The sequence below is a fragment of the Lampris incognitus genome, chromosome 3 (genome assembly GCF_029633865.1).
Source record: "Lampris incognitus isolate fLamInc1 chromosome 3, fLamInc1.hap2, whole genome shotgun sequence".
NCBI lineage: Eukaryota > Metazoa > Chordata > Actinopteri > Lampriformes > Lampridae > Lampris > Lampris incognitus.
Window position 1 is genome coordinate 28,631,380 of NC_079213.1, and position 16,606 is coordinate 28,647,985.

Here is a 16,606-nt window from a genome sequence, read left to right on the forward strand (position 1 = left end):
TGTTTCTTGTCGATTTCACTGGGGTTCTCCAAGTTGACTCTGGCCGACGATAGAGACAGGACGAGCTTTCCCCCCCCACCTTAGTCAATCATATATGAAGTGGCACTCGAGGTCAGTCACTTGCTGACATATACAGGCTGAATTTCCACTGAAGTATATGTTAAGTTTTCTTTTTGATGTGCTCCCTCTGCTGCACACCCCCACTAAAAAAAAAAAAATCACAGTGAAACACACAAATGAGAAATTGAAAAAAGAACATTATTATAACAGGCCTGTGCATTGTACTGTTGTGAAATTGAAATGCATGTATGCATTCTTCTATTGATCCACCAAGTGGAGTTCACTGTGTCCATTGATTGTGCTAGTGCTAAATGCTTGCTGTGCTTTCAGCTTCCGAGAAGTTCCCATTCCTGTCGGAGAACAGCTTTTTCCAGAAAGGGTGGTGAAGACAGTCCATATTTATACTCAGCAAACAAACTGTACACATCAAGTCAACTTTATTCATATAGCGCTTTAAAACACAAAGTTTGTCACAAAGTGCTTTATGAAATGTAGTAATAAAGAGGGAAAAAAAAGTGCTGAGAATGAAAAGTGTGAAACTATAAAAGCAATAAAATATAGACAAGTCCAACACGGTGAAAGGCAGGAGTACAAAAATGGGTTTTTAGAAACGTCGATAGATTTGGACAATCCGATACACGGAGCGCAGGCAGTTCCAGAGTCTGGGAGAAGCCACAGCAAAAGCCCTATAACTCATATTTTAGGATTCCACTTAGAGCTGTAATCCTGAGGTTTATATGCAAACGAATGTCCCATTTTGATATTTATTGTTGGTATATTGAAGAAAATGGCTTGAATTGCTCATAGACTTTTGGATTCAACTTTTTTTTTTCTGGGGTAAAGGTGCTGACACCAAAGCACTGGCCATTCTCCTTCATTTCAGATGGACCGATGGATCTCAGATGGATTTGGAATAGTGAAAGTGGTGTCAATAGGTTAAATAAAAATGACAATAAGCAGAGATGTACTTTTTTTTTTTTATTAAAAAAGGGCTGTAAAACAGAACTACCGTTAGCTGAGGTCAGAGGAGGATGGAATTCTGTCCCTGCCCCTTAGCTTTGGTGTGTTCATTGCCAAGAATCTTGGGATGCAGGGTTGGTTTTCAGAGGCTAGCCGGTCGCTGACCACATGATTATTTTTCATCAAGAACATGATTTTGCCATTGTTTAACCAGCATTTTAGTAATTTATTATGCATTATTCAGTGTCTTGGCTTGTCGTGGCTAATCGGTTATCTTCTAAAATGATCTATGAAATTCCTACACTGTGATGCACATTGAAGGTAAGTATTTAGGCTGTAGTCTGGTTATAGGGATAACTTGACTATAATACCTTAGTTTGGGTTGTTTTTCCTCTTCCCCCCCGTATGTGGTGTTCTTTTGAGTCTTTTGCCTGCATGTTTGACAAGGCCTCTGCTCTCCTGTAGGGCAACCTTGCCAAACAGGTTTGAATGGCAACATATCTGCTAGATTGAGTCACAACAAGCCTGTATTTGTTTCCTTGAGTCCAGCTCAGGTCCTGTCTATCAGTCTGTGCCTGACCTATTAGAACTGCCATTAATGGACCATCTCCACCTTCTCGTCATTGTCTGTCTGTTTCTCGTTCTTTGTACCATCAAGCACCAAGGTCTTCTGTAGATTTTTCTCTCTGCAAGCGAAGGTTTCTACCGATGAAATGAAACAAAACCTGCACAACACAGATGTAGTGGTGCCTCTCAGGCCCCCGAGAGAGGCCCCCCAGGTGCCCCAGTTCCCTACTCCATTTCACCACCTCCAATTTGAAAAAGAAGATGGCGCAAAGACCTTCCACATGCATCCCCCTGTATCCTCCTGCTAACTCCTCATTTTCCCCTCCTCTTTCCCCCCTTTTCTTTCTTGTCCTTCTGGCCATTGTGCTATGTATATCTCAATGCAAGCAATAACTCTGGCACAGTCAATTACAGCTATTAAAGGATTACTTTTGTTGGGCTCCTGTAGCTGCTAGGTGGGGCCTGCCGAGGGGCTGGTGACACATAGCAGGGGGACACTGGAGCCTGAACTCGGCTCACCTTAACAGATGTGAGATTTGCTCTGAGGGAAGGAAAAGTTTGGCAGAAAAGACACGTTTTCAGTGCATGGAAATGACTGGGGAGTAGAATTTAAACCTGAGGGTTGAAGACAGTTGTCAGATGAATGCCCGAGTAATATAAAATGATGGTTTGTCTTTATCGCCCCCCCCCCCCCCAAGCAGTTGGAGGTATAACAATGGCAGGATAGTGTTGGACTAGGTAGTCTAAGCACATACTAGTGATGAGGGTTGGGTATGATTGGGATTTTATCCAATATAGATACTTTCGATAATGCTTTTCAATACCGATACTTATCATTACTGCAGTTTTTGGGGTGTGGGGGAGTCGAATTAAAATTAAATTATATTGGAACTGCAATTTAACCACATGCATTTCGGTCTTAATCCAGCCTTTTTAACCCCTTTGCAAACAATAGATTTTTTATTTTTTTAACATAAATTGTGTTTTGCGGAGTTCCCGTTAGTTTTATTGATATGGGCCCACACTTTGGAGTACGTTAGTCTGTCTGCCACTAGTCGAGGTGCATCAAGAAAGTAGGGCTGGGAAATATTTACAAAATCAAATATGATATTTTTGAATCAATACATCAATATTGATAATGTGACATTATTTTGGGATGACTATTTTGGGGTGCTTTGATGAGATATTAAAGTTACCCCTCCACTCAAAAATGTGTTTTTCTTGTGTTTGTGTCACTTAAAATGTCTGACCTTGACTATACTGACTTGTATCTAGGGGTGGGAATCTCGCTATTCGATTCAAAATCGATTTTCGGTTCAAAAGGATTCCTGATTCAAATTCGATTCTAGATTTGGTACATAGGGGTGCTAATTTCAGGATCTTCTCCAGTCTGCTGTGCACTAAGAAAGGCGTTGTGGCAAATTATGGCATGAAAGCAGACTAAAGTGTATATAAGATTATGTAGTTTTTATATTTGAAAAAGTTACATCAATTGATTGCAATAATGTGAACACAACAAAGGCAAACCTGACTTTTCTAAGTAAAAAAAAAAAAACTGACGTGATGGTGTGTCGTACTTTTGCTCAGTTGTCTGGATCATCAATCTAAAGCCTTCATTGTCGACTACGCTGTAGAGGCGCAGGTCTTGTGAAATGAAACAGACGATGGATCTAGTTTTTTTTTTTTGCCCATTCAGAATTGGCAAGGACTTTGGTAAAGTGGTGCAGTGTGCATTGGTTATGTGTTAATGTTGCAGGAGGTCATTGTTCCACTTCTTTCAACTCTGGGTGATGGCGTATGATGTGAGACCTAACATCTGTAGTGTTCTCGAAATACTTAACTTTCGTTTTGCAAATCTTGCATATTGAATGAGTCGTGTCAAGCTCCCCCCAAATGCTTGCCTTCAATGACGATGGGACTGGCTGAATTTGTTGCTGCTTCACTTTTAGAAAGGCTACCAAGAGCTAACGTTAGCAGTGACTGGCTGGCCACTGTCGTGTTTTCCGGAAGCCGGAGCAGGTCCGCCGCAGCAAGTCAGCATTGCCAGCAGCGAGGAGTCTACATATGACTGAAAAAACGTTTTTAAAAATGGATTTTTGGAATTTGTGAATCTATTCAGAATCGTAGAAGATAAGAATCGCGATTCTTACGTGAATCGACCCCCCCCCTTCCCACCCCACCCCTACTTGTATCTGTGCAGAGTTTGTTACTAGAGCGGTGTTTTCACATTCTTCTACTGTAGAGGGAGATGTCTGTGCACTTACCTAAAATCCGAGATTCAAATGTACCCCAGACAAGCTAGATTTGGTGCTTCACAAATGTGAAAGGCAATCGTTGTCTAATATGCAAATACAGGGAGGGCAAAGAAACCTGAACTCTTCTGTGCAGAGCATTAGCATAGTGGAAGTTTTGACAGCAAACATGATAGAGTGTGCAGTTTTTGGATGTAAACCGGACCCTAGAGCTTCTTCCACTAGCTACCAAAAAAATCCCACTGTACTGCTGAAATGGTTGGAATTTATTTACAGACATCGGGCTCACATGCCTACAAACAAAATACATTACCATTTTGATACGTTCACTTGTACGCGACTGTGGCAAGTCTTTTGCCACGAGGGGTTTGGACAGGGAGACGGGGACAAACATCATCAGTCACAGATATTTATTATGACACATCCATGGAGACACGAAGAGTAGATGGAGCCAGCCACAGATCTGGCCGGCACGGTGAGCTTTCCCATTGTTTCCCTGGCATACCTCACGCCCTTTCTCCGGCTCTGTTTCCTTGCAGTGACAGCAAACCAGCAGCGGCTCCACCGGGCGCGCTGTGCTGTCCGTGGCACAGGCAGCATCTCCCTCAATCCCATGCCCACTGCGCGGTGTGGGTCCACTCCGTTTCTCTCTCTGTCCGCTCCAGCCTGCCGTCTCTCTTGTCTGTCGGTCATCTGGTACATTTGCCTCCACCTGGTGTGACGGTGAGGCTCCGCTTGCCATGCTGGCCCAAGAGAGCAAACCGGTGGCTCAGCAGCCAGCAGGGAGAATAAAGGCTCCACAATTATGCCAACTTGCCTCTGGTGTGTCCTCCTCCCTGCCGGCGCTAATGAGCCACAGCAACCCTGTCCAATTTGCTCTTCTTCTTTTCTTGTTCCAGCTCGGAACATGTATGGCTGAATTACTCCTATATTACCATTTGCCATTGTGTAGCATATAGTAGCAAGCAAAACAGAAAACAAGCAGTGGTTACTGTGGTTGAAGAGCAGAGTTGATGGTGAAGCAGGTATATGCAGTGCAGACAAGCAGTGGAGGGTTGGGGAGCTGCAGGTGCGGGATAATTTGCATATTCATAGATCCTGTATTCTTTTAATGAGGGAGGAATAGGTGGGATTTTCAGGAATTTGGCAAGATAATTGAACTTATTTTGCAGAAAAACACAGACAATCCAGCAGAACATTTTATGTCGTAAAACATGACTGGAGGGGGACTTTAATGGACAAAAAAATGTAATGTAATTTGGATGTGGATTTGATGACCAAGCAAGTAAAAGTGGTCATTGATCATTTCACTCAGCTAATTCTCATTTAACTGTAATGTAGCTTTGGAGACTACATCACACTTTTACGATAACCAAAGTCCCATACAAAATCTTGTTTCATACCAATGTCCTGTACAAAATCTTGTTTAATATCACTGTATCGATATATTGCTCTAAATGGAAGTGGATAACATTAAGCATAATCAGCTGCAGCGTCATTGTAAGGGACCTGGTTTTGCTAGGGAGTAGTATATGCAGTGATGCCTGAATGCTATTAAGTGAATTAGAGAGTACAATACAGAAAATGACACAGTTTGTCCAGGAGCTTACTAGTATTTTGGCACCAAGTTGGAGCCAGTGATTTGATTCCAAACCCTACCAGTGATATTCAGTTACCAAACCTTGTTAAATCAATGAAGAGCTGAACTTTCTGTTGTGGCACTGTGCTGCAAGGGTGTACCTTACACCGCAAAGTCAGGTGAACCCAGTCCCCTCAGTCCGACCTGAAGACTGAGAAGTCCTGTCAAATGGCCCGAGCAAGCCCGTAACACACACACACACACACACATACACAGAGCTCCAGATAAGCTCAGTGAGGCCCACACAGGCACTCTCTAGCCCTGTCCATGTAGGGCGTTGCAAGCGGTCCAAATTTGGACAAGGATTCCAGCCAGATAGTCGTGTGCCCTGAACGTGAGGCTTGTGTGTGTGTGTGTGTGTGTGTGTGTGTGTGTTTCCACGTCAATGCTTTGGTTGTCATAGCAACCCCAGGAGAGCGGAGACTTTACAGGCACGGTATTAAAGAGGGGGGCACAGCTGAGTTTTCAAATTGCTGATGGAGGAAAGCTCTGCAAGGATTTTATGTTACTTGTCCCCGATGAACACTTATCACAGATACCCTAACCGTGCATGTAGGAACTTCCCTGACAAAAATCTAAATATTCTTTTTAAGACCATTCAGCATCTTATTATAGATGTTGGATTGCTGCAGTCAACATACAGAGGATGTTTTGCATGAGCTTAATAAGAGTTTCAGTGTGACATTTTCTAGTTTTTACAACAACAGTTTTGATGGTCTAAAACGTTTTCCATCCGTTTTCTTAGTAATTTCTATAAGAAGTGAGAGCTGTCTTTGGTCTCATTCAGCCTGGGCTTTAATCACGCCCATACCCCCCCCCCCCCCGAGGCCCTTCTCCCTGTTGCTTTGTTGCTACTTACCTTGTTATCTGTTTGTCTTTGATGTTGGGTGGCAACTTAACCCCTAGGCCTCTGCAGGCCTTTCTTTTGACCGATTGAACAGTGTGCTCAAGGATCTCTGCTGCTCCTCTGTGTTCCCCTGGTGTGAATAAAGAGGGGAAAATTTTGACCTCCTTGCAAATTGTCCCCAGACTGCTTCTTTCTTTTTTTTGAGAAGCATGCAGACTCTGATTGGCTCCGATTTCTGCGTAGCCCTTCTTATCAAGTCTGGAAACATCCCCAGAGTGCATGCACACCATATGAACCCAGCTGGGTGAAGGGTCTGAGGGTGTTGGCCATGTCAAATTTTGCCTTAATAATGCACAACAGGGTGTAGTATAGAAAATGCAAACACGTTATGTTAAACTAATCAAGTTTCAACTTGATTGGGGAATGACGATTTGTATTCAGGAAGAATTTCTTGGACTATCCAGAACCACAGTATGTGGTTTGGTTGGGTTAATTTTAAGCCTTAAAAGTAGAGCATGTGATCTTTTATGATTATCACTGGGTTTTATCTAATAATTTGAAAATTGCCTCATTGTATAGATAAAAGGTCTTTGCAAGATGTTTTAATGCAAGCAATTCAGTATTCCTGGAAAAAATTAGTAGAGGCACACTGCTTGGTTATCTCCATCTGCAGTACTATGTGGTATTCAAAGCACCCTTGCAATGTGCAGGCATTTTGGGAACTCTGCCCTAGCAACAATTCTTTAGGCATGTGGCGATCCATCAAAAGGGAGTGAAATGCGGTTTCCATGACTGGTTCTCTATCGTGCTGATATAAGCCCATGTGCGCGTCCACACAAGGCAGGTAGCAGTACCTGCTTCTTTCAGTAGTCTTACCATCCATCTTTTTTGCTTTGCTTTCTTTTAGGCTTGCATAGATGACAACGTTGACATGGTGACCTTCCTCGTGGAGCATGGAGCCAGCATCAACCAGCCTGACAACGAGGGTTGGATCCCACTCCATGCCGCAGCCTCCTGTGGATACATGGACATAGCAGAGTAAGTAATGCAAGTGCTTGTAGACAAGGCAGTATATGAAGTGACGTCTGCATCAGATTTTATCCATCCTTATCCTTTTTTTCAGTCTTCTCAAGCTGAGTAGAAAATGACATAATTTAGGCAGAGTGGATCAGGAAGTAATTTGGGATGCCAAAAACAAAGCACTGTCATGGCTGACATGGCCAGGGTCCGGCTTAGGTCTTGAATGCCTTGTCCTTCTTAGAGCTGTCATTTGTGACCCTGTCATTTGAAAGCTGGCTTGAAGATTGACGCCCACCCAACCTAGCTAAACGCATCGACCTGGCTTCACCTCAAGGAAATGAGTTTCTGCGTAGACAACGGATGAAGGGTAAATAAGGAATTAGTTTGTGGGCTTGTATGCTGTTGGATTGTTTTTTGTTTTTTGTTTTTTTAAACATATCAGCATATCTTCAACCATTGCAAAACTCCTATTGCTATCAGGAAATGAAATGGATTATACCGAATTTGTAAAGAAATGACTACACTGATACAATACTTGAGTCCTAAATCAGTTCTCGCCAGTGCAGTAAGGTCATCTACCAGAAAATGATGACCAGAAAAGGTCTATTTTCATATTTAGTATATTTATCAGCAGTCCCCATTTGCTGTGACCCACAGCTCTCATTACACTCTGACCAGAGTTGCAGCGCAGCTGATTGCTCAGATGTCCCAATTCAAGACTGATGTACCGTATATGGACAGATCAGGGTCAGTAGTTATATCTGCATTTAAGCTCTAGAATTACATTGTAGTATTTTCTTTCTCTTTTCCTTTTGAGGTAAGAAGGGCGGTCATCGGGAACAGAGCGAGGCAAGAGATATTATCAGTGGATTTTCAGGCAGGATGAAGGGGCTCACTTGTACTCATTGTTTGGTGTGTCATGAGTGTGCTGTGACCTGTTTTGCTTCTGTGTTACATTACAAGAATCCAGCCCCAGCGTTGTTAGTATTATCCCACCATCAATGTTTTCCCAAGAAGTAACAGAAGGTGTAGGCTAAGTTCTTTTCCCTCTACTATTGAGCCTAATTCCTCACGCATTCACTAACTGGCTGTTAGCCTGGAGAAATTCTGTTTAGTTATTCAGCTGTCATTTTACATATTAGAATGGTAAGAATCACATTATTTCCTGTGGAAATTAAACATCTGCTTTTGTGGATATTAAAAAATTGATTTTGTTCTCATTTCAAGAAGCAGTGCTTCTCCAGATCGAGTATCCAGTTTGCCTCCTGCTAGGATGGAAAAAAAAAAACTGCAGTGAGCTAATATTACAGAGGACAAGAAGTTTGTTGTTTCCATACAATGCATGTAAAGGTCAAGTGCCTGGACTGATATGGATGACTAATGGAAGCATCGTGTCATCACGGGCAGTTTGGTGACCTGATGTGGGTGGTGAGCTGTCACTAGCCATGTTTCAAACCCACCAACGACAAGTCCATTCAGCATAATGAGAACTGCAGCGCATGAAGACATGCTGTTTTCCTCCAAAGCCCTTGGTGTCAAACCCACAACCATCCAGTGGAAGGGTTAGTTGGACTCCCACTGTGGGTCTCTAAACCACGAAGCCACCAAACCTAGTAACACCAGCCGAAAATAGTTGGACTAGAAAGCGCAATCAAGACAATGTAAAACTCTGGAGACGTAACTGTGGTCAGCCAATTGCTGATCCAGGGGGAAGTCATAATCAGTGTGCCAGTTTGAAGTGGTATATGGCCTAATGAGAAGGGCCTGAGTCTCTCTGCAACTTTAATTGGAAGCAGCAGAAGCCAAGATGTTGTGTGCCTGAAAAGTCTCCTGAATCAGTAAAGGCAGAGAAGTTATCCCAGAGAGAGAAAGAGACAGCCCACAGATTTAAGGGGTTAAAACGCTAAGTCACCATGAATACAGGATTATATTATTATACTTAGTCTTGGTTATCTGACTTTGGTTCTGGAGGATTTTATAGATTTAGCGCTAGTGTTTCTAAACTCAAATGATGAGTCAATATAGGGACATGCAGACTTCTAAAAATTGCAAGTGTGGGGTGGTCATTAAAACAGACTTGTTATATAATTGACCTTTCGCAAAATACCGCCCCAGAACGGTGCTTGTCCAATCCTACCTTAGCAACGGTCCGTCAAGCTTTCAAACACAGCAAAATGCTGAAACGGTGTGCCTATGGGATCTGCAAATCAGATACTAGATATCTGACAAGTTTGGAAGGGGTGTAATTTTCTTTCCCTCCCGAAACCCAGAACGCAAGAAGCGCAATGTCGGCAATAGATTTCGCAGTATAGCAGACCCCATGGCCAGCTTAATCCATCCAAAATCAACAAAAATACCTGTATGCTCCAAGCTAAGCTTGCTACTAGCTATTATTGATAGCTAATACAGCTAACGTATTATTCCTGTTACTTTTACCCACACGATGCGCTGATTTCTTCCTTCACGTTTTGGTGTTTTCCGGCTACTTCCTGGATAGTTCTGAAATGCTTGACAGGCATAGCAACAGTAACTAAGGGCCGGCGGGACTTTGCAAAAGGTCAATTGTTGATTCATGATACAGAATTTAACAGTTGTGCAATTTTTCAGTTTTCACTTTGCATATAGTTAACATGCACTGCTGACTTCCACATTGGATATTATGTTTCAATTCCTGTTATGTTCAGTGTTCAACAGCTGGCCCTAATTAAATTCATCTTTATTAGAAAGAAATAGAGTTGCTCAGTCTAATTGGTCACTGAGAGCAGAAAGTAAAGTGAATTTATATGTATAGCCGATTATCACAAATTTGCCTCAGTGGACTTTTACAGCAATACGACATCCTGTCCTTAGACTCTTGGATCAGGTAAGGAACAGCTCCCTAAAAAAAAAACCTTTAATGGGTAGAAAAAATGGGAAGAAACCTCAGGGAGAGCAACCGAGAAGGGATCTCTCTCCCAAGACGGACAGACGTGCAATAGATGTTGTGTGTACAGAATAAAACACAATTTACACAATACAACATTGAAAGAGGATAACAGAATTGTCATGCAACTATAAGATTTATGAATATGATGAGGAGGATGCCAACAGTGTACAGATGCCATCGGAACAGTCTAGGACCTGAGCCACATGACTACCATCACCATGTAGACCTGACAGGTGGACAGACTACACATGCACACAGGGGAGACTCACATCACATCATTCACATATGCTGGAGAAGAAACAATAAAAAACTTTAGTCACATCAGAGTGAAAGAAGGATGTAACATTGAAACATGATATGGATAAATAAGATATCTATATATATATAAAAAAAAATATGATGAGGAGGATGCCAAGCAGTGTCCAGGTGGTGACCACCATCACCATAGAGAGCTGGGAGGAGGAAAAGACTACAAGTGCACACGGGGGAGACTCGCATAACACTATTCACATACACAGGAGAAGAGAAAGGAGAAGACATAATTCAGAGAGAGAAGAGAACAGTTTGCAATAGTAGTAATAATAATAATTAAAATGTATTCTGTCTAATATTATACAGTGATCAGTGGTGGCAAAGGCTGTACTGAGGTCCAGCAGTAGAAGCACAGAGGTAGAATCAAAGTCCGTACAGTGTCTTGCAATATTCAACCCCCTTGATAGTCATAATTTCGGGATTATAAAAGATTCTCACATATCTGTCCCTGAACAATGTTATTTTGTGAACCTATAGGCTCTTAACGGCATGTTCCCAAAGCCAAAATAAGTTGTTTCGCTGACTTGTTATCTATAAATTAAAAACGAAAATATAGTGCTTGCATAAGTATTAAACCCCTTGTACTCTGAAAGTGCCAAGTTTACACAAATGACAGATTATTCCTAAAACAAACTCAGGTAAACAAAATTGGACATAATTAGTTTGCACCTGTAAGATATTAGTATATGTATTGCCGAAGCAATACAAAATACTAATATCTTACAGGTATGTAAGATATTAGTATTTATTATCGATATGTGGGGGGGCCCTGTGATGGCCTGGTGGCCTGTCCAGGGTATCTCCCCACCTGCCGCCAAATGACTGCTGGGAAAGGCTCCAGCACCCCCGTGACCCTGGGAGAAGGATAAGCGGTTCGGATAATGGACAGATGGACTGTAAGATATTAAAGTAACCGTCTCGTTTATGGATATAAAAAGCACTCTGTGTAGAGTTCATTAGCCGGGCGTGAACTCCATCAGAAAATGAAGACAAAGGAGCATAATACTGAAGTAAGAGACAAAGTGATTACAGTGCAGAAGGCGGGAAAGGGATACAAAACAATATCCAAATGTTTGGATGTCCCATGGAACACTGTTGGATCCATTGTCAGAAAGTGGAGGCTGTAGCATACCACCCAGATGCTTTGTAGGACAGGCTGTCCCTCAAAGCTAAGTGTCCGAACAAGACATGGGCTGGCGAGGAAAGCCACAGATGATCCTGCAATCACTTTGAAGGAGGTCCAGAGGTCAGTGGCTGAAACTGGAGTAAATGTGCATGAGTCAACCATATCACGGGCTCTCCATCTGGCCTGTATGGGAGGGTGGCAAGAAAGAAGCCGTTTCTCAAAACTATGCATATAAAAGCGCGCTTGGAGTTTTCTACCAAGCATGAGAGAGACCCACTTAAGATGTGGGTAAAGGTTTGGCAGATGAGACGAAAGTTGGCCAAAACTCAAAGCGTTGTGTGTGGCGCAAACCTAACATTGCTCATGCCCTAAAAAACACCCTTCCTACAGTGAAGCTTGGTGGTGACAGCATAATGCCATGGGGTTGCTTTTCGTCTGCAGGCACTGGGAACCTTGTTCAAATTGAGGGAAGAATGGATGGCGCTAAATACAGGGAAATATTGGAAGAAAACCTGTTGCAGTCTGCCATAAAACTGAAGCTTGGGAGAAGAAGGTTCACCCTCCAGCAGGACAATGATCCTAAGCACAAGGCTAAAGCAATAATGGCATGGCTCAGCAACAAAAAGGTGAACATTTTGGAGTGTTCAAGTCAAAGTCCGGACCGCAACCCCATTGAAAATCTGTGGCACAGAGGTACCATCCCACCAACCTGCAAGACCTGTACAAATTCTGCCAAGAACGGGCAAAAATTACTCTAGAAGAATGTGCAAAGCTTGTACATACTTACCCAACGAGAATCATGGCTGATATTGCAGCAAAACGGTACTCTACAAAGTATTGATAAGTAGGGGTGGAATACTTAGGCACTATATTTTAGTTTTTAATTCATTTGTAAAAAAATAAGCGAAACATAACTTATTTTGGTTTTGGGAACATGCTGTTAGAGCTTATGGGTTCACAAAAATAATATTGTTCAGGAACAGATGTGTATCTTTTATAATCCAGAAATTAGTGATGGCTGTCAAGGAGGTTGAATACTTTTGCAAGGCACTGTAACTAGTGGAAGATCGTTCACCACTGTGGTCAGAGTAGTTTCAGTAGAGTGACAGGTCCTTAAAGCTGATTAAAAAGCATTAAACATTACATCATAACACTACATTTAGGCCCAGAGTTGTTTTGCCAACTCCTGACCAGAGAGAAATAATACTGTCACACAGGTATTGGCATTTTTTTAGCAGCAAATTCGAGCCGCATGTGTAACTGCTAAAATGCTAAAAGATTGTGCAAATTGGAAGCATTCAACAAACTTAAGCAGATCTGTTGTTTCTATCTTCTGGCCACACTGCAGTGTAAGCCAGGGATATGGAGCACAAACTTGAGGACTGTGAGCGTCAAATGTTAATGAGTGGTCTGAGATGTGGTTCCACTGTCAAGAGTGCGGCAACACTGAAATCGCACATATGATGTGAGATTGTAAACGATAGTACAAGACCAAACATGGACAGACAGCAGCTCGGTCAGTTCCTGCTATATTTCTATTTTCCCGCTGAAGCTCAACTCTCATTGGCTGCTGTCATTCACCATTGGAGATTTGTGTTGTCCATCTTGCACCACCGGAATTCTTCTGGATTCATCCAAATTCCAGCTTTAGAAATCATACAAGCTTGATATAATCTGAGGACCAAATTGTGTTTCTTCGTGAAGTGTTTTTGATTGTGCAATAACTTGTGTACCATTCTTGTGAGAAATATATGGTGAACAACGACACACGCAAGTTTCAGCAGTGTTTGTAATGAGTTGACAGACACATTGAACCTGGCCTATCAATTATAACAACTTTTTCTTTTTCAGTTAAAGAAAGTGACTAATGTACAGTTGTCTTAAACTCAGGAGTTTAAGACCACTTAAACTCAGGAGTTTAAGACCAGGGGAAAGAGAACACATTTGCGAATGTGTTCTCTTTCCGCTGTCGGTGGCCTGTAACTTTCCCATGTAGAATAAAGAAATGGACTTGCTTTTCAGAAGTATTTTTCTCAGGCCAGATGTTTCCCTGTAGTGTCTCATTCTCGCTAATGACAAAGTTTTGTTTGTACTCACGCAGATATCTGATCAGTCAGGGGGCCAGTGTAGGAGTTGTGAACAGCGAGGGCGAGACGCCTTTGGACATTGCTGAAGAGGAGGCAATGGAGGAGCTCTTGCAGAACGAGATCAACCGACAAGGTACAAAACTCTGACACTCGTTCGGTAACCCAGTTGAAGCCCGGATTCTGAATCGGACAAAATAGCCAGATTGAGCCGTTAAAATTAATTGTGTTTAATATCTTTTCATATTCCAGTTTACATGCAACACACCATGGTTCCCAATAATGATGGTTTTTGTTGAACGGCCCCTCTGCGGCATGCCCTCCCAAGTGCCTATATTTAAATTTCCCTTTTGTTTTTAAAGCCATGGCAAGGCAGTGTCATTTCTGTGGCAGCCATATCAATTACGGTCAGATTATATAGCATGAGGATGGCCCCTGCGCTTTATTAAAACATGTTTAATGTTGTTTCTCATTTTTCTGTCATTTTGCCGATGTCATATGGGAGCTGTCTGTCCTACAATTGTCACTTTTCAGGTGGTGTCAGAAATCTTTATTGTTGGAAGGTGTCACAAAAATTGCGATTGATAATGGCATTTTTAAGATTAAGGTTTACATGTCAGAACAGTATTTTGAATAACTCTTTTGAATACTCTCCATGTTTTAATCAAAATAGGCCTACTGTGGCTATGACTTTCCCACCCCCCTTTTTTTTTCTTCCTTGGTTGTGGTAAGAAAAAAAAGTCTCATTCAGACATCATCTAAATCAGGCTAATCTAATTTTGGTGTGTATGCGAACTCTGTCACTGATTCTGAACCAGTGTCCCACACTAGACCCATGGTGCCTCAGCATTCAGCTCTTCAGTTTTTGAAAGCACACAGAATTTTAAATAAAATTGGTTAAACCTCACCCCACTATGTTGGTGGCTTTTTAGAGTTAATTGGTAGCTTATGATCATCCAGCGCATAATCCCTTGTGTGCCTTGGTAATGTTTGCATATTGTGCAGAAAGGAAAGAGATTAGTATTTGAATTATTTTTATACTTGATCATAAACGGATGTATTATTAGGTTGGCCTCTGGCTATGTACTGTAATTGCGTTGCCTTGTCAGATAAGATGAGGGCATGGCACAGTACAACCTCTTATCTGTAGTCCTTAGTTTTGACCCATCCTCCAACAATTGTACGAATATAGTCCAAAATGTGTTGATATTGATATATTGTTGGATTGGTGGCTTGTCCAGGGTGTCTCGCTGCCTGCTGCTCAGTGACCGCTGGGATAGGCTCCAGCATCCCTGTGACCCCGAGTAAGACTTTGGATAATGAATGTGTTGATATTGAAATATAGTTTCTCATTAGATATCTTTCTGCGATTTTTCTGTTGATAATAGTACATCCAGTCAACTGCAAATAAGATCAGAATAATTCAAACTTCAAATGCATGTGCACGCATAATTCCTATTTGAAACGCATTTTGGCATCTCAAGCTTTTTATTATTCTCAACAACTTCCAGTCCAAATTGAGTTTGGGTCAATGTGGCTCTACCTCATATTCTGGCTGTGTCAAGACACAGTCCGGATGCACACTTGTACCTTGATTCATATGCCTTTCCTAACATACCCGTTTCTCATGCCGTGTCTGCACATTATCTAGAAATGTCATGGGTGGACAGGTACGTTGTCCTGGACTGTCGGTGAGCTCTTGGTAAGTCTAATTGCTGTTTACTTTCATTGCTCACTTGTTTGAAGAAACTTACATAATGGAGCAATGTGATCCATTTGCGTTGCAAGCTATTAAACGATGATGTGCAACTGGAAAGCCAGGTCTTTCTATTTTTGGCCAGAGCATTCTTGAAATGATGAAAGACACCATCTCGCCTGTTGAAAGGCCATGTGCAGGCATGTGTTTCTGGCCCCAGGGCAGGGAATCACTCCCCAGCTCATATGCACGGGTAATAATGAACTGCCTTGGAATTTTTAGTAGCACAGTAACTCATCTACCAGCATCCTTTTTGTTGCAACACTAAACTAAAGGTGTTTTCAGACACATCTCTTTAAAAAGTCCACAGTGTTAAGATGTAATGGTTTTGGTTAGTTGTCATCCACTCCTAAGTACACTTTTTAGTAAAACCTGAACCAAAATGAGGGAAGTACAATGTGAGAGCAATGCATTGTGGTTTCACAGCATGATATTTGGTTGCTTTTAGCTCACCAACTGCCTGCATAGGAGACTGAGTTCAGTAGTAAGAGTACAGCATTCATCATGTCATAGGCTCAGATCCACAAAATATGACATTCCAACAGGCAGACTGGCACAGAGGATCTTTGCATATCGGCCTTGTGTACTTGTTTTTGCAATGCATCCCAAAGCTGGTCAGTCAGATTGAGATCTTGGGAATTTGGATGCCAGGGCAACACATTGAACTCTTTTTTGTGTTGCTCAAACCCTTCCTGAACAATGTTTGCTGTGTGGCAAGGCACATTATGGTGCTGAAAGAGGATACTACTATTAGGGAATGCTGTTGCCATGAAAGGGTGTGCCTGGTCTGCAGCGATGTTTAGGTAGGTGGTATGTGTCAAAGTAACATCTACATGAATGCCAGGACAAGGTTTCCCAGCAAAACATTGCCCAGGGCATCACACTGCATCTGCCGACTTGCCTTCTTCCCATAGTGCATCCTGGTGCCATCTTTCTCCAGGTAAGCGATGTACATGCACCCAACAATCCAAATGATGTAAAAGAAAACGTGATTCATCAGAGCAGGCCTCCTTCTTCTTCCACTCTGGTCCAGTTCTGATGGTCACGTGCCCATTGT

General features: G+C 42.2%; 1 protein-coding gene across 4 annotated transcripts in view; it reads left to right on the forward strand.

The window, feature by feature from the left end:
- The window catches only part of ppp1r12a (protein phosphatase 1, regulatory subunit 12A), an 82,041-nt gene that overhangs the window by 21,124 nt on the left and 44,311 nt on the right, over window positions 1–16,606 (forward strand). For all 4 annotated transcript variants that reach the window (XM_056276065.1, XM_056276066.1, XM_056276067.1 and 1 more), the window contains exons 2-3: window positions 7,233–7,363; window positions 13,811–13,929. In XM_056276065.1, coding sequence (XP_056132040.1) covers window positions 7,233–7,363; window positions 13,811–13,929 — 250 coding nt within the window. The remainder of the gene's footprint in view (window positions 1–7,232; window positions 7,364–13,810; window positions 13,930–16,606) is intronic.